Here is a 20,736-nt window from a genome sequence, read left to right on the forward strand (position 1 = left end):
TTTTGGTTAAAGTATATAGTATTATTAATTCAGTTCAGATTTTATAATAATTAGGGTAAAAATAAAAGAAAAAAAAATTGAATTTGCGTTGGATATGGTGCAATTGCACTTCATGCACTGGGTCAGCGCATGAAATTAAATGTAAGAACAGAGTTGCAGAAATTATAAAGAGACAGTAGGTCCGAGATAGGGTCATATCAAATAAATTACAATCACAACCACACACAAAATGATAAAAGAAAGAGAGTTGACAAAAAAAAAAAAAAAAAAAAAAAGAGAATTCGGATGTAAACAAATGGACATTATTAATACAATCCAATATAAACGAGATGGAAAAGCAAAACAAAACAAAACAAAATTATTTAAACGACTGTAGAAACACATGTTTTTGGCCATCTCACAAATATGAGTGCTTGCTTCTACAAGGTGATAGTCCACCCGTGGGTCTTGAATGAGCTAATGCTGGTAAATAATGAAACAAAAATAGTATAGAAATGCAAAGATGAGACAACTTCCATAATACTTTTACTGATAGAGAAATCTCAAATACTTAAAGGAGAGAGATAAGATTTGTACACTTTGACAGTAAGGTAAGAAACGATCTATTGTAGCTTGGTCCTCCCATTGAACACTTTCTTTCTAATTTTCATCATTGCATTTTATGACAAGTCTTTCACTCACAACAAAACTTCTAGAATTGAGTGGAAGCTTTCTCAGGTTTGGACACCTTCTTACCTCAATGTTATCTAGAGAAAAAAAAAAGCCAGTGGACCCCGGTAGATGCATGTGTTCCAACAGAGGTAGATCATTCATGATTCAAGAGTCAAGCTTTTCTAATATTCGAAAAGGTGCAACCCCTTGCAGTTGGTGCTCATCAGTTCCCTTCTTTTTTAACTATTTCTTTTAGTTGATGTAAACTTCGAAGCTCAAGCACAATAAGATTATGAGCGAACAATAACCATGTCAAATCCTGAAGACAGTCGCAGCTACTTATACATACACTTGACAGGTAGGAAAGCTTGGGCTCGTTATTCTTACGTGGCCTGATGACCTCTTTATATTTACCTCAAACATTGAACAACTCCTTATGGTGAGGTCATTGAGACTATGCATAGTTGGCAAGACTAATACCCTTGATGCTTCTTCTTGAATGGCCATAATATTTAGTCGTTGAATACGATTTGCTAGCTGAAGTTATTGGCAATTATTCCCAAAAAGAAACCAAAATTGATTATTGCTAATTAGAGTTCTTTGAACATATGTAGTGAATCTGTAAATAACTTTATTTATACACAGATATATATGTATTGCAATAGAAAATTGTCCATTATAGTGGATCTAGGTGAGAAGTATGTGGAAATCTAAGCAGAAGCTTAACACGATAAGTGGTTACAGCTTCTTCCTCATGATCATCAACCTCAGCAAACATGGCGATTCCGCGAGCAAACGCGAAAGCTCCTGTCCCTCCTACTACCTCCATAACCTCTTCCAATTTATGCGTCATGTCTCTGCTCCTAATGCTAACACTTCCCGTGTACTCGGGTGTCTCCAACGTCAAGTATATTACGTTAAAATCTGAGTTAGCAAAGTCTTCATGCGGGATTATGAATCCTTCGGCTTTGCCTACTATCCGAGAATTGTTTTCTGGTCCTTCCGTGAGTGTACGTCGGAAAATCAATGCTCCTCCTCCTCCTCCTCGTCCGCGGGGACGGGCTATGCGTTGACTGGACCGACGAGAGGAATAGGTGGAGGATGGTATGTGTGTTTGCTGAACGTAGAGGGAGAAGGAGAAGAGTGATCCCGGCGGGTCGTAATCAGGAACGGGTGAGAGTAAAGCGAGTAGAAGGACGACGAGAATAGAAGTGGCGACTGCGGTGAGGAAGATGACTCTAGTTAGCATGATCGGAGAAGAAGAGGAGAGACCAGAGGAGTTTCTAACTGTTCTTTCTAACAAACCTCTTTGGTTATAAAGTTAGACTGGAGATTTTGGTATAACTACTACTTCCACAACATAACTAAACCACCTGCTTTCTTTTTGTCCTCATGCTGGCTGTCTTTTATTCTCAGTTGGGTTGTTCTGTATAAAAATATTGTAAACACTAGATTATAATTAATCAAAGCTTTTTAGTTCGATTTCGGTTAACAATGTGTCAGTTTGGTTTTCATGTCAATACGCTAAATACAAAAAGGATACTAAATTAACAAATGAATTGGAAAGTTAAGGTACATCACATTTTTTCATAGACTAATCTAATGGTTTTGCCTTGCGCACATGACCTATGCTATTGACGAGATCTTTACGTGTACACACAGGGAACATGTTGATGTTCTTGAGAACTTTCAATCGCCAAAGAACGTATGGGAAACTCAACTGATCACGCGAAGTGAAGCGGACAACTTCATTGAACCAGAGGCACATGAATAGATTGGTCAATGGGGTGTGTTCCCTCACAATCACTGAGGCTTCAGAGAGAGCTGTGAGAATGTAAAACAACCAAAAGTTACTTCAATCCTCTTAAGTTTAGGAATTTTCCTACAACAGAGATTATGGAAAGAACTTTACCCTTTTTCCCATTGAATCTTTTATCTTCGGGTAGATTGTCACGTCGGTATTGATTTATCTGAACTTCAACTTCTTCAGGTGTAGCTTTGTGTTTCTTGACAACAGCTTTTGCCTCGTCATATACGCTGCTTCGAGCTCCATGTTCTGAAATTGCAAGCACTGAGTTTGTTCGCCAAAGAAGAGCATCTAATACACCAAGTGGGTCTCTTCTAAACTGGGACTTTGAGTCTACCCAAATCGAGTACTTGGCATCCGGGAAAAGACGATGTGCCAACATCTGAAAACATAAAAACATCTTATATTATACTCAAATGCGCTCAAAAGCAAAAGGGAAACTCAAATATTGTGACTCCAGCCATATTTAAAAAAAAAAAATCGAAAGATGCAAGCAAAAAGCAGCACTTAGAGCTATTTCAAATCAAGCAGATACCATATAACGCGCCACGCGGCGCAACATTAAATCAAAGAAGTTTAAAGTTTGGTTTTTATGGACACAAATTCTCAACCAAACCCAGGCCATCAACAGAAAAACACAAAGACATGAGTTTGATGATCTAAAAGAATAGACAAGGAGTACCAGGAACGCATAATCAGCAACAGTTTAAACCCGAGGGAATGATATAGCTACATGCACTACCAAGAATAACATTTGCCCCTGAAGTAGACGAACAATACCTTTGGGATCTTCCCATTAAGCCTTTGGTCTGTAAAAGGCAGATCCTTTACGATCACAATACGCCACTTTCCAATGTGCTCATTCTCATCAATTTTATGACCCTCTCCTTCTTGTGTTGCGAGAGTAACTTCATCCCAAAACGCGACATAGCAAACCTGCATCCACAAACTTATTCAGAGGACTGAATACAGCAGATAAAGTAGTTCACAACAAAAACTAACGACTCGTTCAATATGCTTACTTCAAAATGAAAGAGAAACAGTTCAAGAGTAACCAACCTTTTGAGTTGATGCCTTAGACATTCCGATAGGCTCATAAAGGTTATCACCACCACCAAACGCACACGTCGAGACTACTACCTCACATGTCTTCATAAACCTCTTATCCTTGTCCGAAATCCTAAAACCCCCATTTTCATTGAAAAATCCACAATGCACAGAAACTGTTTCCCTTACCTGATCCCAAAAAAAAAAAAAAAAGAAAAGAATCCTCAGAGTCAAGATTCATTAAAAACTTCCTAGAATCATAGGAAAATGTCAAGTTCTTAAGCCTTGTAGAGTTACCAAATCATAACCTGATAACTATCCTCTCTCTCAGCAAAAGTCTGGTTCCCCGTGAATAAATTAAACCGCGTCTCATTACTACGAACAGCTTTCTCTTCCCCCATCGAAGAATCAGTATCGGTCATATACACAACTCTCTTAACCGGAGAGCCTGAATCTTTACGCTCCAATATATCAAGATGTTCAAGCTCCTCAGGTGGCAGAAGCTTCAAACAACCTAACACAATCCATACAGAATACAAAACATTCTGTGAATACTCAAGAATTAACAAATCCGAAGTGATCAAGCTTACGTTGTCTAACACCACCTATAACCTTGGTAGTCGGATCCAATCGATTCAAGTTTCCTTCATTTTTCTTGCTTGGACTCTCTTTACCACTCGAATCTGGTGGATGCTTCAGCTCACTAGATTTGATCCCCCCAATCCTCGTGGATTCAAATCCAAGCAATCCAACTGCGAGAAGAAACACCAAAACCACCCAGTATCTCACGAAAAGCCTTAGAACGTGACGAGGTAGCTCGTAGCTGCTTCTGTGGCTCAGTTTCTTCCGCTTTCGTCGGGTTCGAGCTCGGATCCGATTCAAATCGTTAGTCTCTTCGTCTGATACTGAGATCGAGACGCTGTTGTTGTTGTTGAACATTGTGGTTTTGAATTGTTTAGGATCTCTCTCTCTCTCTCTCTCGAATTTGGTTTGTGAAATGAAACGATCGATAGAGGAAAAACTCTTAAGGTTTTGTTTGAGCTTGTCGCAGTAGATCTTGGTTTAGAAACATGTTCGGTTTAGAAATTAGAATATGAATTTCAATTTCGGTTTAACAAGATAAATACAGTACATGTTTAAACAATTTCGTTTCATTATATTTTATATCCATGTTGAAAAAAGGGTTTTGTGCATGGTAAAATTTTATTCATAAATCATAACACAATTCCAATTTTATTCTTATCATTTCAATTAATTATTAAAATTTAAACGATGTGGCAATATTTCTTTTTTTTTCATTATAGTTTTTTTTTTCAAATGATCTTTTAAAAAAAATTATCATATTTATGACTTAGTTTGAAACACACTTCTTTTTAAAAAATTACACCTTTTTGTATCTAATATGACATCAAATAAATTAAAATACCCTAATCTTCTTATACCAAAATAAACAATCACAAACACTTTAAAATGATGTGTCAATTACACCTTTTTGTATCTAATATTCCGTGAAAATATTATTACGTCTACTATTTCTATTGAATTGACACATCATTTTAAAGTGTTTGTAATTGTTTATTTTAGTCTTAGAAGATTAGGGTATTTTAATTTATTTGATGTACTGTAATTGTGAGCAAATAAAACTTATTAATTTATCAATCCGCATAAATTTAATTTTACTAATCCGATGATGTAGAATATTCGATACACATTTTTTTCTTCATATATTGAATAATATATCTTTTAAAAAAAAAAATCATAATATATGCAGAAAAAAATTGTTATAAGTAATATACAATAATTTAAAAAAAAATCATAGGGTATAATATCAAGGGGCATATGCAAAAATACCCTTTTCTATTTTTTCTTTTTTGCAAAAATAGTCTTTCTTATCATCTATTTTCAATAAAACTATTTTCTATATGCAGAATGACTAAATTTTAAATTTAAATTTTAAAATTCAAATACTAAATCCTACCCCATCAAAACTATATCCTAAATGTAAATAGAAAATCCAAACGTTAAAAAAAAAATTATAAAATTTAGTTTGATATATTGTAATTCTGTAAAAAAAGATCAAAATGAATATGACCACAAAATGGATATTTTTGAAAAGGGATATCTATACAAAGGCATTTCTAACAATTTCTATAATATCAAATCTTAGTTTTCTAATTTAGATTAGTTAACAGATTTTGTAAAATTAAATACTTATTTTCGTCTATAATTAATTAAAGAGATAAAGTGAATTATCTTTCATAATAATTATCTAATTATTTTATATTATTTAATTATTTTATAAATTAAGATTAATTTACATTTTTACGGTACTAAAATTTATGTAACATGACCTCAATTTAGTTGGATTTGGTATTGGGCCTTGCTTAAAGATGTAAGGGGAATTTTCAAAAATACCCCTTTCTCTATGTCACTTTTCAAAAACATTTGTCTATTTTCAAAAATATCTCTTTTTAATATATAAAATGACTAAATTATAAACTCTAGATCCCAAATACTAAACTCCACCTCCTAAAAACTATATCCTAAATATAAAATAGAAAATGCAAACATAAAATAAAATAAAATTATTTTAACATATTGTAATTGTATAAAAGAGGATAAAACTGAAAACAAAAAAGGGTATTTTTGAAAAGAGGTATTTCTAAAAAATCATTTCTAATATATAGTAAAAAATTATAAATTAATACTCTATAAATTAATAAACACTAGAAATTAATCAATTTCACTGATTCCAAATCGGGTCAGTATAAAAAATAACAAAAATCTGTAAGATAATAATATAATATTTTTGTGAAATTACCATATAAAATATGGTCCCAATAATATCATAAATTATTAATTAAGTAAATTTAGTTATATATATATATATATATGCTGATATAATAATTTATAGTTTTAAAATTTTAAATTTTCTCCTATAGCTCATATCTATTAAACAATTGTTATGTTGTATTTTCAAACTATAATGATATAAAATACTCTATGACATGTCATAAAAATAGCTTTCTTTTTATATTTTCAATTTATAGATATTGATCATTTTATTTTGATAGTATGATATTATTATTATTATTATTATTATTATTAGGGAAATTACCTAGAATATTACATAAAAGTAGATTTATTACTAGACTAATACGTTGAGATTTCTGTCTTACTAGAATAACACATAAAAGTTTGCAAATTACTTCTATATCTGAGTTGTGTGTTTTATTACGTTTTATGCCATTTATATTTAAAATTGTCTTTGATTTTTAAGAAAAAGGAACACAAAAACCTTGAAGTATTCATTCCTGATTTTTTTGGATTCTCTTAAATTTGGGTTGGCAAAAAAATATGAGATTGATTCCTTCTAATTTGATTTATCTTCTTCGACTAAAATCATGGCAAAAGAAAGAAATTTATCAGAGCTAGACAATTATTCTGTGAGTTCACTATTCAATTTCTCTCTCAAGAACAAAGTTATAGATCTAGTTATTATTTTGGGTGAGTTTTTTTTTCTTATGGTTTTTTTCTTATGGTTGATCACCGTCTTCTTCGGTTCCATCTTTGTAATGATGGGTTGGCTGCCGCCGCCTGAGTCGACGATGTCTCTGCAAATTTGACGCGAACGGCCTCTGCTGGGTGGCTTGTTGAAGGTTTGGTGGAGATGCGGCGAACAGTTCGGACAGGACTCGTCACTGCTCTGAAGATCTTTTCACACACTCTGTTTTCTTGCTTCTTCTTGCTACTACTGTTCTGTGAGTTCTTTGCCATCTCAAGAGAGCCTGGGAAATACAGGAGTCGATGTCGATGGAGTGATATGTGCAGGGAAGATGGTGACCGTTAACGAGCTTTTTATAATGAGAAATCTATGCTTTTGATTTATTTAATATTGTTTGTTAATTGCAGAATAACGTGTTTTCCAACATTCAACGAGAGAAGAAATTAAGGAAGAAGAAACTACTGTTGAAAGGTGGAAACTTTTACAAGTTTTTCAAAAAAGGAAGAGTGATGCATGTTAGAATGGGATCGGATTCTGATTCCACTCTGTGTTTCTTTCTTCTTCATTGTGTTTTTTTTTTTTTTGGATTTTTCCTGTCAATATATGAGAATCAGCAGCTGTCAGGACTCGGGGAGAGATTATATCTATTAGTCCCCCTGTTTTAAAACGCGGCCGCGGAGACCGCCTGAGCGCTTGTTAATCGCTCGGCGGCGGTGTCCCGCCGGGTTTTTACCCAAATCGGAGTTAAAATCGGGAAAACGGAAAAAAATCTATTGTTTTTGCTCAAAATAGGATAAGTGATGTTGGATCTAACATTTGGTTATCAAAATCAGTTGAATTTGAGATGAAATCTATGATAAACAAGTTATTCAATGACCGGCGGCCATAAAAATTAGGGTTGCAGACTTGCAGCTCGTGGGAGAAGAAGATGATATGGCATTGACTATTTTATCCTTCACTAATAAATTGACGAAAAGGCAGAAAAACAACAGTCAAAGGTATCGAACCCATGACATGAACTATACCAGAAGGGATAATGACCATTTGTGCTGGACCATCTTTCGTTATATGTCGCACAAATTAAATATATAACCACGAAAATATATAATATTAATGTTAATTATAAAAATATTAAAAAACTCTTTAACTAGTCCCCAATTAATCCCCGTTTAATCTCCGATTAATAGATTAATCGCTAGGCCCATCCCAACCGCCCGACTAACGCATAGCGATTTCTAAAACATCTCCTAACGCACTGATCTTCCAATTACAAGCACTAACGTACATGTTATTAGAATTACACCGTAGATTCTCAAAATTAGGTCATTTTCCAATTTAGCTTATGCTAACTTATACTGATTATTTTAGTATGCTTTAATTCTCATTATTCTTTCCCTGCAAATCTGCGATTAGCATGAATTGTTTTATACTCTATGGTTTCGTCTTTTTTCAAAGAGATAGATAATCTACATATTAATAATATATTATTTCAACCTAATATCATGCTTTAAAGAGGAAGTGTATTTAATCTTGGTTTTCTTTTTGCGACATTAAATGTTGCAATGATTTTACCATCTTAGTTAGTCCTAAGCGAACGGTTCGTCCCGAACAAACCGAATCGAGAAACCAATTTTGGTTCTTGGTACCGACTACATATAGCAGCTGCCAGTTGCAACCGAGCTTAATTGATTTACAAATCCGGATGTAGGGTCAGGTCGGTAATCGGAAACCAATCTGTTTTACCTAAACCGAGATTATGCTGACTCTATATATAAGGCTAATGAATCATTAATCTAATATCTAGTTTGTTCTTATTTGTTTCTGGGCCTCTGCCTTTTGTGAAAGCAGCAAGTTCTCTTGTTAGTATATGTTTTCCTAAAATTTAATGAGATATGGTGAATAAGAAGGAGGGCAAAAGATAGATTCCTTCGATTTCTATGAAGAGTGACTGAATAAGGACTTTGCAATTCCCTTTTCCACTACTGTATATCTTCTAGTAACATCTCTTACTTGTTCCATTTCCGGTGAACAACAACGACAATATTAGCTAGGGTTGTAGAAGAAGATATGTTGAAGATGACTACAAAATTACAATAATATTGTTCATTAAAACGAATTTATGGACCTACACTAAGCAAAAGAACGTTATGTACGTACACTAATCTCAAGAACATTATGTATGTATAAGTTCATATGTACGTACACGTTTATATGTACGTACACGTTCGATTTTAGGTTTAATGAACCCGAAATTACCATAATATCCTTGTCTTCTACCTCTAACATACGATTGAAAACCCTAATTTCCCCTGCCTCACTTTATTTTTTCACGACTTATGTCTATTTTTTTGGTTTCACTTGTGGGGTTTTTACTCAACTATTATAGATTTTCATCTCAACATCTGATTTCTAAATTAAAAACCTATAAAAAGTGAGTTATATAGATCCTCCAATAACGATATCTTGCTCTTCCATGGATGAACCCAGAGGAAAGATTTCCGAAACTGAGTAGGAAAAAAACGTTTGCTCCGGCCGATAAACAGAACACGATTGATGAATCTGCTACAAACTTTATTACATGAACACCATAGATCGGAAGAACATCAAACCTGTTTAGATCTTCCTCCAATAAGTCTATCGCAACGCTAGACTGTCTTTGCCAGCTCAAACAAATTCGTGTTATTCTGGTAAGACTTTACAGCTGTCAATCTTGCTTACTAAATCTACCACGGACAAGAAGCCTACCACAACACTACGAAAACTATTTCAAAAAACAAACAAAGTATACCAAAAATATCTGTAAGGAGAGAAGGCTGTCGCAAAAATCTGTCGCAACAGGCCATTAGTCTACCATAAATATCTTCCCACCCTTTTACGTTTGCCGCTACACGCGCTAAAAACAAAAGTCTATCATCAAAGGGAAATTCCTCTACCAACTTAATCTACCGAATCGATTTCATGTACGTCCACCGATAAGTGTACCAACACTACAACTAAGTGTACCATCTACAGTGACCGATAAGTGTACCAAGACTACAACTAAGTGTACCAAAAATATCTGACGTACACCTTTAATCAGTCCACGTGTATAAATCTACCATCAAAGGATCGGTAGACTTCGTCCCAACTTCCAATGTTTTTTTTTTCCTAATGGCATTAGCCGTAATTACGTTTTTTCTCAACACTAGTTTCAGGGGTAGTATAGGTACAATGTGTTAGTCTAGTCATTACAAACAATTCTATGTTACTTTTGTAATAAGGAAGCTTTTATGCAATATTCTAGTAACTCACCCTTATTATTATTATTATTATTATTATTATTATTATTATTATTATTATTATTATTCATAAATTGAATTTATGTGTTTCATGTGTATAAGTGAATTTGTTTATTAGATTTGTAATTTATTGTCAATAATGTTTTCTAAATATTACCAATTCAATTCTAAAACTACAAAAATTTTAACATCCAAAAATCTAGTTTTATTTTGCTAAAATTGTCTGAATTCATAATTTTAAAAAATTTAAACAATTAATATATATATATATATATATATATATAAGTTATTAATTATTAATTTACATATAAATAAGAAATATTAATTTATAGAGGTTTTACTGTATTAAAAAAAGGCTAACCAAACAAAAATGAATAGAAGAAAATGTACCTAATTCAAAAAACTATTTGGAGAATTAATAGAAATGAAAAAAAAACGAACATCAAAGAATTATAATACTTGGTACAATACTTTTGGTGCAACTCATGTCCAATTCAAAATTTATGGGATGTCAACCAATCTAGATGTTAGTGTAGAAGAGACAAGAGATACACAATTTTTAACGAGATTCAGCAAATGCTTACGTCCTCAATCTTTGTTGGAAATACTTCTTGAACACAATTACAGTTAGTATTCAATATTGGACTTACACAACCCTAAGATCTTCTCTTAGCTTGTTCTCAATCTATTTCCAACCCACTAAGAGATCCATAAGATCAACACAAATGATCTACACCCAGAACTCTCACTTAGAAACAAAACCCCCCATCCTTCTCTCCCAAAGATGCCAAAAGGCTTACAAGGTTTTTCCTCTCTTTGTTACGTTCTAGAGAGATCAGTTTCTAAGTTCTAGACCCTCTATATTTAAGGGATTTCGTGCCTCTCCCAAGACTATCAACTTTCCTTAAATCAAGAGAAAATATTTCATTTAAATTTATTCTTTGTTAAACGAATATTTCTTAATCCCACTACATCTTCTAAATATCTTCAAGCTTTTTTTTTTCTTCATGCTTTACCTCCAAGTAATATCCCTAAACGTGTCTTAAGTATATCTTCATAAATCTTCAAAACTGAGACATACGGAGAAAATCAACAGCCCTCTGGTGTTCTTTTGTAGGACAGAGGCTTGAGCATATATCAGATGTCTGTGCTGAGACAGAAGCTTGTGCAGATATATTTTGTACAGCTTCCTGAACTTCATCTTTAACTTGAGCTTGCCCACATACACTTACACTAGAGTATTACATTGTTTGTGGCTAAATTAAAGATTCATTTGTTGTCTTCTCTTTATTTCTTTAAAACGGTTCTTCAGTTCTCATTTCCAGGTCGTCATAATCATCTCTTTCTTTATGTCAAAATCCTCATCTTAATTTATTTCTTGTTTCTTTTTAAAAATTCACAAAATGTGTTTTGACCTCAATGCACATAAACCCTTCCAAAAGAAATGATCAGGAAATGTATTGAACAACTACCTATATCTAACTATCCCATAGCCTCAAAAGTCCTTTATGGTTACATCAAATAGAGGCAAAATTTACCATAAAAGATAAAGATTATTCATTCTGAGCATGTTATACACGTATCGTTACTTTAATTTTCTCAGTCTTTCTTTATACCAGAGTGGTATACTATACGCAATAAACCCTACTAGAACGAGTATGTCTTGCATTTCTTACATGGCAACCATTCTCTTGTCACTGATGGTTAGATAAATAAATAAAAGAGTATTTCAACTTGTTGGTCAATTGAGTCATATGCCAAATGTAAAACTTCTTATATGTTAGATACCACATATATAAATTATGCTATCAGATGCTGCTACATGTCGTAAAACTCTAATTTTTTATTCTTAAATAATCAAGTTTCAAGTGAATTAATATTGTAGAGAGGTGAGCGCGTGAGTTCCACTCGCGGCTCTCTCCTCTCTCCTCCTTTCTCTTCTTCTGATCACGACTCCGTGCACCGAGTGAAGGGTTCCTCCGGCGATTCCGGCGTTGAAGAGGAACCATTGGTTCATGGCGCTTCATTCGTAGTCCATTGCATCTACCGGCGAGGTCACCAGATCGAAATCAAGGGAGTTTGTGGCGAGGAGAAGCTTCCGCAGGACAATTCCGGTAAGAGCTCTACCGGCGGCGTGGCTATGCGGTTAGAAGAAGGTAGTTCTCGGCGAGGAATGAGAAAGATATGGCGGTTAGATCTGAACGGCTGGAGACGCAGGAGGTTTTGTCACGGCCGGTGGTTTGACGGGGGGGGGGGGGGTCTACCGCCGGAAAGGCAAGGCTAAGCCACCGTCGATGGCTGTTTAGATCTACTCCCTACTGCTCTATCTCTATCAAACTGAACTATGGCTGCCGGATTTTTAGATCGGTTTCTTCTTCCTTCTCTTCACAACTCTATGGTGGCGGGATGGTGACGGTCCTGTGTCACCTTCTCTGTTTGACTCCGGTCTTCCTGGCTCGCCGGTGGTCCTGAGCCGACGAGTATCCGCAACTGAGTGGGAAGGCGGCTGCAATAGGGTTCTTCTTTGCAGATTAGGGTTTCTGGCTCTTACCGGTTAGCTACCGGTTTAGTTTAGTATACCCGGGTCAATTTTGGTTTTGTTATTTAGTTTGGTTTGATGTAATTGGACTGGGCCCTAAGGGGATTATTGTATGGGCTTATTCCGGAAATAGCCCATTAAGCATATATGTTTATAAATTGAAAGCCTTTTAATCAAAAAAAAAAAAGTTTCAAGTGAATTATACGAAAATTCATTTAAAATCGTTATCCGAACCGAACCGATTCTTGAATCAAAAATTTATATAGATTTAGTTTAATAACTAAACCAAATTACACTTTAAACAAACCAAAGAAAACCGAGCTTCTGTTTAATTGATTTTGAGTACCCCTAGACATATTCTCAAATCCTAAACCTTAGAGAAATGAATGAAATATTTTTATATTTCCATCACAATTTTTTAAAAATTAACTTGGAATTAAGCTATAAAATGTACGATTAAAAATAGTTCATGTTATTTGTTCAAAAAAAAAAAAAAAAAATGTTCATGTTGAAATTGGCACTATATCAAAGTTGAGATATAAAAATGTACGGATACTAAAAAAAAGAAGATAAAACACAAAAAAAAAAAAAAAGGGAAAAACCCCCATTTCTTTAGGGTTTATTCGAGCTGTCCGTGACTCGCGCGATTACGCGATTTCATGGTTTGTTTGTAGTCTGAGAAATCCGAGGAGCAGTTTCGAAACATTTCCAGGTCTGTTTCTATACTCGTTTCATTTCTGGGGATTTTGGTACGACTCGCTAGTTTCAATTTTGGTAGGAGACTTACACTAGTTTGTTCTCTGATGTTACAAATTTATTAAAAGAGATTAGAGATTAGGGATTTGAGATTTAATCTGTAGATTTAGTTTCCGTTTTCGAGTTCTGTGATTGGTAATTTAATACATTCTGACTACTAAATGCAGTTAACGATTTGAACAACAACAACAACAAAAATGAGTCGAATGAATCTACCATTTGAAGTTGGTCAGACTGTAGAGCTAAGATCTTTTGAATCGGGGTTTCGTGGAGCTTGGTTTCGATGCAAGGTAGGTACTCCCATCTCAATTGCTTTAGTTTATTTTGGTTACAGAACACAAATCTCTAATGTTTTTGCTTTCTTATGGTTTTATCAGATTCTGAAGATATTCAAGAAAAAGAGAGCACTATGCTATGATGTGGAGTATCTTGATTATCCCGGAGAGAGTAGTTTCCATCTTACAATGTTACAATTGAATATTTATGGTTTAGCACCATTTTTTACATGTTTTTAATGTATCCCTCAGGAATACATACAACAAAAGTGTTTCAGCAACTCGATGGTGGGAGCGAGAAATACCTAATGATTCGACCTGTGTTTCCAAGAAAGTTTGGTGAAGACCAAGTCCTTAACGAGGAGGGTGGTCTGGAAGAAGCTCTTGTTGTTCATGATTCTTGGAAGGTTGGTGATTTGGTCGATTGGTGGGAAGACTTTTGTTATTGGTCTGGGACGGTTCTGGAAGTGAGGGAAAACGAGTCGCTACAGGTATCTAAAGGTTTATATTTGCAGATAAAAGAGTCTCTTTTTCTTATGAACTGCTTGTGTTTTTGTTACTTTGTTATCAAATTAACAAATTTACGAGAGGATTTTTAGAGTTCTTGTTCTGCTACCATGCCTTCTCTTTACTTACTTTAACAAAGGATGACGAGATACGACTACTATATGGTTATATCTTTATGTTCATATCCTCTTTGCTTCCTTTTAAGCTTTATTCTGTGGCGTTAGATGGAGGACGCTTTGGAACCTTGTAGTAAACAATGAGTGCGTGCTTCTTTTTCATCTATTTCGCAGATTGAATTGTTGGCTCCACCGTATGGCGAAGGGTGTATCTATGAGGCTCTGTCTAAGGATGTGCGTCCATCATTGGACTGGTCACTTGAAGATGGTTGGACTGTGCCTTTTTCTAAGGTTAGTATTTGAGAAATCATGGATGAAAAAACTTATTTAAGCCTCAAGAGTCATGACTAATGCGAATAAAACCTATTCAGTCAAGGCAGATTCCCTTTAATTAAAAACCCTAAAATCTTGTTAGTTAAGTCTCATGTATATTAACACCTTAACTATATGTAAGTGACCCAAATGGTATGTAAGTGGTCCAAAGTATCCTTTGTATATTCTTAACTTTGTTGTCTCGTTGTTGTTGTAGCTTATCTTGTTTTATCATCCATCTTTCTTGTAGGTTGGGGAAAAGAGGCAATGTGCTAAGCTAATGAAACATTTGAATGAAGGTTATTCTTTTACAACGATGCTATTTTCCCCAATGTTTGATCTGTCAACTCCTTTTGTTTATCTTGATAGTTTGGTTTATGTGGAAAAATGAATCTTTGCCTTGTGTAGTTACATTAGATGAAGTTAGTGGAGCTGAATCTATGGAAGACGAAAAGCAGGGACCTTCAGATGAAGTAAGTGGAGCCGAATCTAGAGATGAAGAAAAGCAGAGAGCCACAGAAAAGTTGATTAGCGATGGTGATCTTCGGTTGAACATCATGGAATCAGAGTCTGTAGAAGCAGCTGTCATGGACTTGGAAGAGCTGATTGTTCGTTTAGAGTGGCTGAAAGGAAAGTTGGGTCCTAAATCTTCGGAAAAAGCTTCCTGGGTATATGAGGACTACCGTCCATCCTCTTCAAGAAAGTGACAGGTATTGTTTCTTCCAACTTGATAAAAAAAAATGCCTTTGGGATTGCTATTAATGGAATTAATGAATAGATAGTGTCACGAAAAACTTAGATAAAGATGACCAAGATTGTTTACCTTTAAAGGCTGTCTAAAGTTGCTGTTGTAACTTGTTCAGGTTCTGAACATAACAGACTAAAAAGTTCTCCTCTGGATCAGAGTTTTGTACAAGTAAGAATATATTTTTCTTTTAGCCATTTCTTATGGATTAATCTTCCACTATTTCTAAGATACAATTTGTCAATCTTCAGGTGGAATATATTGAGTAGAAGATGTAAATGAGCAAAAGTCCTCAGGTGGAGAAGACCAGAAACTGAACATAACTCTTTGTTTTTGAAATGTCTGTCTTTTAGGTATTTTGGTGTACTTTTGTGGCTTGGTTGTTGATACATTTGCAGTACTTTCCTCTATCTAAATCACAGTTGACTTCGACCCAACTTTTGCAGTATAAATATCAACAGAACATGAAGTTTTGGACCAAAACAAGACTGATAGAATATTGCATTCATCAAAGGCCAATGAAACTATTGAGTATTGGAAATTTCACTCACAAGATTGTTTGCTATTAAGGTATAATAAACTATAAACTATCTAAAATACAGCGATAAAGACCAGATCACTCAACGAGTTTACTTTCGTCCTACAACTTCGGTTATTCTCTATGTTAATGAATGAAGACTTGGTATCATGTAACCGAGAACAAGATAAGGTGAAAGACGGAGAGACTAGACTCTTGTAAGCGACAGAGCTTAATATCGTAGCCTAATATGTTAGTGATAAGTTGTTGGAAATCATTGCTAAGACATAGATTTATAAAATACTCATATCAATCTTTGTTTCTAGTTGTTTCGATTGCGTTCATTTTCAAGTATTCGTGGTAATTTCATAAGCTGAAAATTTGGTATTTGATGTGGACCATCTGGTGGACTCAATTGGTGGTATTATATTTTCAGTAGAATAGGTGATCTGGGGTTTATAATCTTAGATTAGTGTTTGACACAATCAACTTATTCATACAACTAATCTATGGTGACTTCAAAAGGAAAACATATATATTGCAATGAAGTGATTTGGATTAAGTACAATTGTCTCAGTTGCAACTACTAAACTAATTGTGGTCGTCGGTACTGAGTGACGCCCCCAATAAAGGTAAGTAAGGTTTTTGATAAGTTGGTGCCCATACTTGACGTTATTATCAAATAAAGCTTATGGATAAAATTGAAAGAAATAATTCGAAAAGATGACTCTCCACACAATCATTAGTGGATTACTTTATTGAGTTTAATTGAGACATTGGCACATGTCTTTGGCCAAACCACCGTTCCTTTTTCTTCTTCTCCCTTTCATTTTGGCTTCGTTTTTCAAAATGTCATACGAAAAGGTGCTCTTTCTCGTGAATCAAACCTAATCTTTTTATTGCTTGGGGCCTTTGGCGTATCTTTGATAATAGGGTAGTGTAAACACTACAACAAATATCTACATTGATAGCAGTAGAGAAACGCTATAATACGTCATTTATAGCTCTTTCACAAACGCTATGTTAGGCCACTGTTATCGTAGGTACCACACATACAATAGCGCAAATACAAATGTTATGTTAGAATCTTCTACCATAGCAGTAGTGAAATGTTTTGTTATTGCGTTTATATAATTTTTTAAACTAATGTAATAAGTCATTTTTCATGCTATGTTAGGTAGGAGCTTCTACTATAGCTCTATTAAACGATTTATTTTGCAAAATTTATTTATATATAGATTTCATATTTCATAAATCATCTATATATATAACATAAATATTTTAACCAAAAAGATGCCATACATAAGATCATACCAAGTCTTATACTAATATCTTAAGTGCAGCCAAGTATTGAAATAAAATATAACTAACATCCTAAGTGCAGCCAAGTATTGAAATAAAATAAAACTAACATCCTAAGTGCCACCAACTAGATCTTGCGTTGAACTCCATAACACCAACAACCGGATCTTCACGGCTCTAGCCACACCATCCTCATCCTCCATCGCTTTTACTTATTAAGAAAGTAGGAAAGCTATGTAATACCTCCAGTAGACTTATTCACACATGGCTTTCATCCTCGTGAGTTTCCTCTTAGAAGCTTGAACACTTGGTTCTAGCCTTGATATCCAATCTCCAAACCTGTATAAAATCCATTTGTACAACACAAAACCTTAGTGAACTTTTAACCATAATGGTCTTAGACAACATGTTAATGCAACAAAAACTTCATAATTCACGTACCCACACCAACAAGACTACTAGATGGTAATTCTTGTACCCACACCAACAAGAAAACAAGATGTACCCACAGATTCTTTTCTTACCTTCAATTCCATTAGTATGTATGAGATTTTGAAACAAAGCCTTCTTTCCTTGATGGTTCCTTCACTATCACCCATCTCTCAATGCGAAAACCTGTAATGTAGTTAAACGTTTAGAGAAAACAACAACCACAATAATGTACTAACTAAACCATTCAAAATGCTAACCTGTCTCGTGATTACAAGAAAAGAGAAGCTTCTCTATCTCCAAACCTGTGTGACAACAACAAAAATTAAAAATTTGGACCACAAAAGAGAAACCAAACAAAGTTCAGCACTTTCCCCAAAATACCAAAGCAGTAACACTAGTGATAAATCAAAAATGTTTTAACTTTCAACCCAAATAAACTTAAAGAGAATCACACAAAAAAACCCACAAACTTTGCAACAGATATGAGAATGTGTTGAGTTGTTTCGTTAGGATTTTGATAAGGAAAGAGAGAGCTTACAGCGGAGAAGATACAAATCAGCAGAGAATGTGTGAAAGGGCGTGAATTGCCTCCTCGTCTTTTCCTATCTCCAAACAAAAGTTTGGATCTCTATCTCCAACAAATTCTAAATCAAATCCCAAAAACCCTTACATGAGAACGAAATTGAAACTGATTTTTTGGGATAACTACTCAAATCTAAGAAAATTGAAAAGGCTTACTTGCAAATCGCGATTGTGTGAGAGCGACAGATAACAAGAGCGACGAAGAACAAAAATGTTGTTTAAGATAGATCCCTTTCAATATCCAATCACACACCATCACAGTAATTTCATCAAACACATGGTGTGCAAATGACCGTGAAGCTCTTAGACAAAAAAAAATGACATAAAGGGAGAGAGAGGGGACGACACAGTGAGAGAACAAAGAAGATGGATCGAAAGAGTTAAGGGACACAGTGGAGAAGAAGAAAAAGATCAGAGACGACAAAGGGTATATGGAGGAGAAGAGGATCTAGCTCATGAAAGTTTTTTTCTCTTCTCTAAACACCTTTTTATTTATTTTTTAATGAATTGATTTTGGCACATAAAAGGTTTTTTGGAGTAAGATCTGAAAATTTTCACTAAATTTTGGCGGAGTAAGTGATTTTATCTTCCCACTTACTGATTATTTTGTCATAACATTGTTTTAGTGCTATTATAAAGTAATCAAAATAAAACATTCATCTTTCATAGCAGTTTGGGAAAATGAGCTATCTTCTACTGCTATCAATGTAAACTTTTCTTGTAGTGAAACTCAGTGAAATATATGTAGTTTAATTCGTTGAATGTATTTTTCAAAATATATTTATTTGGTATTATCATGAATGGTTATATGAATATATATTTTGCCAAGTAATAGTAGAGAACTGTAACAAAATATATCACATGCTTGTATGATGGAAAAGAAAAGTTTTGGATAAATTAGATGTCTCACTTAAAGAAATACCAATCTATTGAAAACCATGCACATGAATTAATTGACAAAGATTATACCCTTCAAAAAACTTTTTCCCGATAAGTCCACACTGAAATACTAAGAAAATAAGCCTAAGTTTTTTGATTGGTAACACACATAGTGACGTTTTGTAATGCTATTATTCAACAAACTTACCAATCAAAAAAAATCTGCATAAAGTTTTTCAAAGCGCAAAACGCATAATAAGTGGGTGTATAGTTGTCTATTACATTCCGCCATTCCGCAAATATATTCAATCAACATATATGAGAAGTAAAATCGTCTAACTCTAATGTTGTATCTCGTTATAGTTTTACTTGACAAGAACAGTTTTTTGAGACATGCTCTATATGTCAATACTTTAATTAAAGGATCGATGCGGTTCGACGAAGTATCTCAAATGACGATAGTATACACATGTTGTAAGGGTATAAAGATACACACGGATAATCAACCCACTTGGAACTGTGCCAAGCAAACGCTTCTTATTCAATCTTATACACAAACTTACGTTTCTTACAAGACTTGAATCTCAGTTCACTCTTCTATCTATCTAACACAATACCCTGTGTAGATTTTAAAAGAAACTAACACACTCTCCTTCAAGCCTTTTTTTACGATTGCTTGAAGGTTACAAATCTCTCCACTTTATTCCTACGAGTGCTACCTTTTTTCAGGCTAGCCCTCATCTACTTATACTTGCACCAAAGATTTCTAACATAAATTTTTGTGCATTCTAACAATAAGGAAACTATCTTTTCCAAATATCCTTATTCCCTTATCGAGATATACTCTCAATATCTTCGAGTATATCACGATTGCTTCTTCCTTCCAAATCTAATGCTTCGTCACCTTGCCAAACAATCTTGCTCCACCTCAGCACTTCATGCCACGTCAGCTAATCAGACCTTTGGGACTCTCCACAGCATCTTGTCATCGGCAGAGCTCTGATGCACTTACAATCTCCCCCTTTTTGACTGAATCTTGCCACACAAGCAACCACTGCACCGAACCTGAAAATTCACAGACAAACAACACACCCATACCAACAAGATATTGCAGTCCTCAAGAACACAAACAATCAACCGTCAAGAACTTGTTAAAATAAATATGAGTGTCAAACCTCCAAAACCAAGTCTTAAAAACAACAAACCAGTCTTAACGAGAAACAAGTTTCAACCAGAAATAAAAGAACCAAAAACAACAACACAACAACAGACAAGAATAAGAACAGCATAAACAACTGCTCCCCCATAGTCCAAACTCCCCCTCAGGCTTCAGAATCAGACTCATCTCCCCCTGCTTGGTTGGCACAGATTAGTCAAAAATATCAATAGAATATGCCTATAATAGAAGTACAAGCAGAGAAAGTACTACTTACCATCGTCCAAGGCATCTTGCAAGATCTTGATAGCTGACCGGATGGCTTTGCGC

The 20,736-nt window shown here is 34.5% G+C and overlaps 3 protein-coding genes and 1 long non-coding RNA gene across 6 annotated transcripts; 1 reads left to right on the forward strand and 3 right to left on the reverse strand.

Moving 5' to 3' along the window:
- Positions 1–1,260: 1,260 nt before the first annotated feature.
- LOC104771392 (dirigent protein 11-like) lies at positions 1,261–2,025 on the reverse strand. The gene has a single exon (XM_010495902.3). It carries the CDS (start codon positions 1,898–1,900, stop codon positions 1,328–1,330), a length of 573 nt encoding a protein of 190 aa, XP_010494204.1. The 5' UTR covers positions 1,901–2,025; the 3' UTR covers positions 1,261–1,327.
- Positions 2,026–2,090: 65 nt separating this feature from the next.
- Positions 2,091–4,637, reverse strand: LOC104771393 (putative hexosyltransferase MUCI70). 2 transcript variants are annotated; one of them, XM_010495903.3, is made up of 6 exons: positions 4,096–4,637; positions 3,814–4,019; positions 3,518–3,694; positions 3,239–3,394; positions 2,564–2,840; positions 2,091–2,475 (listed from the first exon to the last, which is right to left on the reverse strand). In XM_010495903.3, the coding sequence occupies exons 1-6, from the start codon at positions 4,442–4,444 to the stop codon at positions 2,246–2,248; spliced, it is 1,395 nt and encodes a 464-aa protein (XP_010494205.2). In that variant the 5' UTR covers positions 4,445–4,637; the 3' UTR covers positions 2,091–2,245. The 2 variants fall into 2 exon arrangements, with proteins under 2 accessions (XP_010494205.2, XP_087360855.1); XM_087504729.1 differs by lacking the exon at positions 4,096–4,637 and having other exon boundaries at positions 3,803–3,938.
- An 8,680-nt stretch (positions 4,638–13,317) lies between these two features.
- On the forward strand, positions 13,318–16,021 carry LOC104771395 (uncharacterized). 2 transcript variants are annotated; one of them, XM_010495906.2, is made up of 10 exons: positions 13,318–13,539; positions 13,751–13,873; positions 13,961–14,030; positions 14,111–14,349; positions 14,656–14,772; positions 15,044–15,092; positions 15,202–15,503; positions 15,657–15,709; positions 15,790–15,891; positions 15,985–16,021. In XM_010495906.2, the coding sequence occupies exons 2-7, from the start codon at positions 13,781–13,783 to the stop codon at positions 15,498–15,500; spliced, it is 867 nt and encodes a 288-aa protein (XP_010494208.2). In that variant the 5' UTR covers positions 13,318–13,539; positions 13,751–13,780; the 3' UTR covers positions 15,501–15,503; positions 15,657–15,709; positions 15,790–15,891; positions 15,985–16,021. The 2 variants fall into 2 exon arrangements, with proteins under 2 accessions (XP_010494208.2, XP_010494207.2); XM_010495905.3 differs by having other exon boundaries at positions 15,790–16,021.
- A 1,280-nt stretch (positions 16,022–17,301) lies between these two features.
- LOC104739435 (uncharacterized) lies at positions 17,302–19,098 on the reverse strand. Its single transcript, XR_759978.2, has 5 exons — positions 18,528–19,098; positions 18,328–18,433; positions 18,047–18,091; positions 17,882–17,972; positions 17,302–17,696 (listed from the first exon to the last, which is right to left on the reverse strand). It is a non-coding gene; the product is annotated as an uncharacterized LOC104739435 (long non-coding RNA).
- Between the last annotated feature and the right edge of the window lie 1,638 nt (positions 19,099–20,736).

This window comes from Camelina sativa, chromosome 20 (assembly GCF_030686135.1).
Source record: "Camelina sativa cultivar CO46 ecotype springtype chromosome 20, ASM3068613v1".
In the NCBI taxonomy this organism is placed as follows: domain Eukaryota; kingdom Viridiplantae; phylum Streptophyta; class Magnoliopsida; order Brassicales; family Brassicaceae; genus Camelina; species Camelina sativa.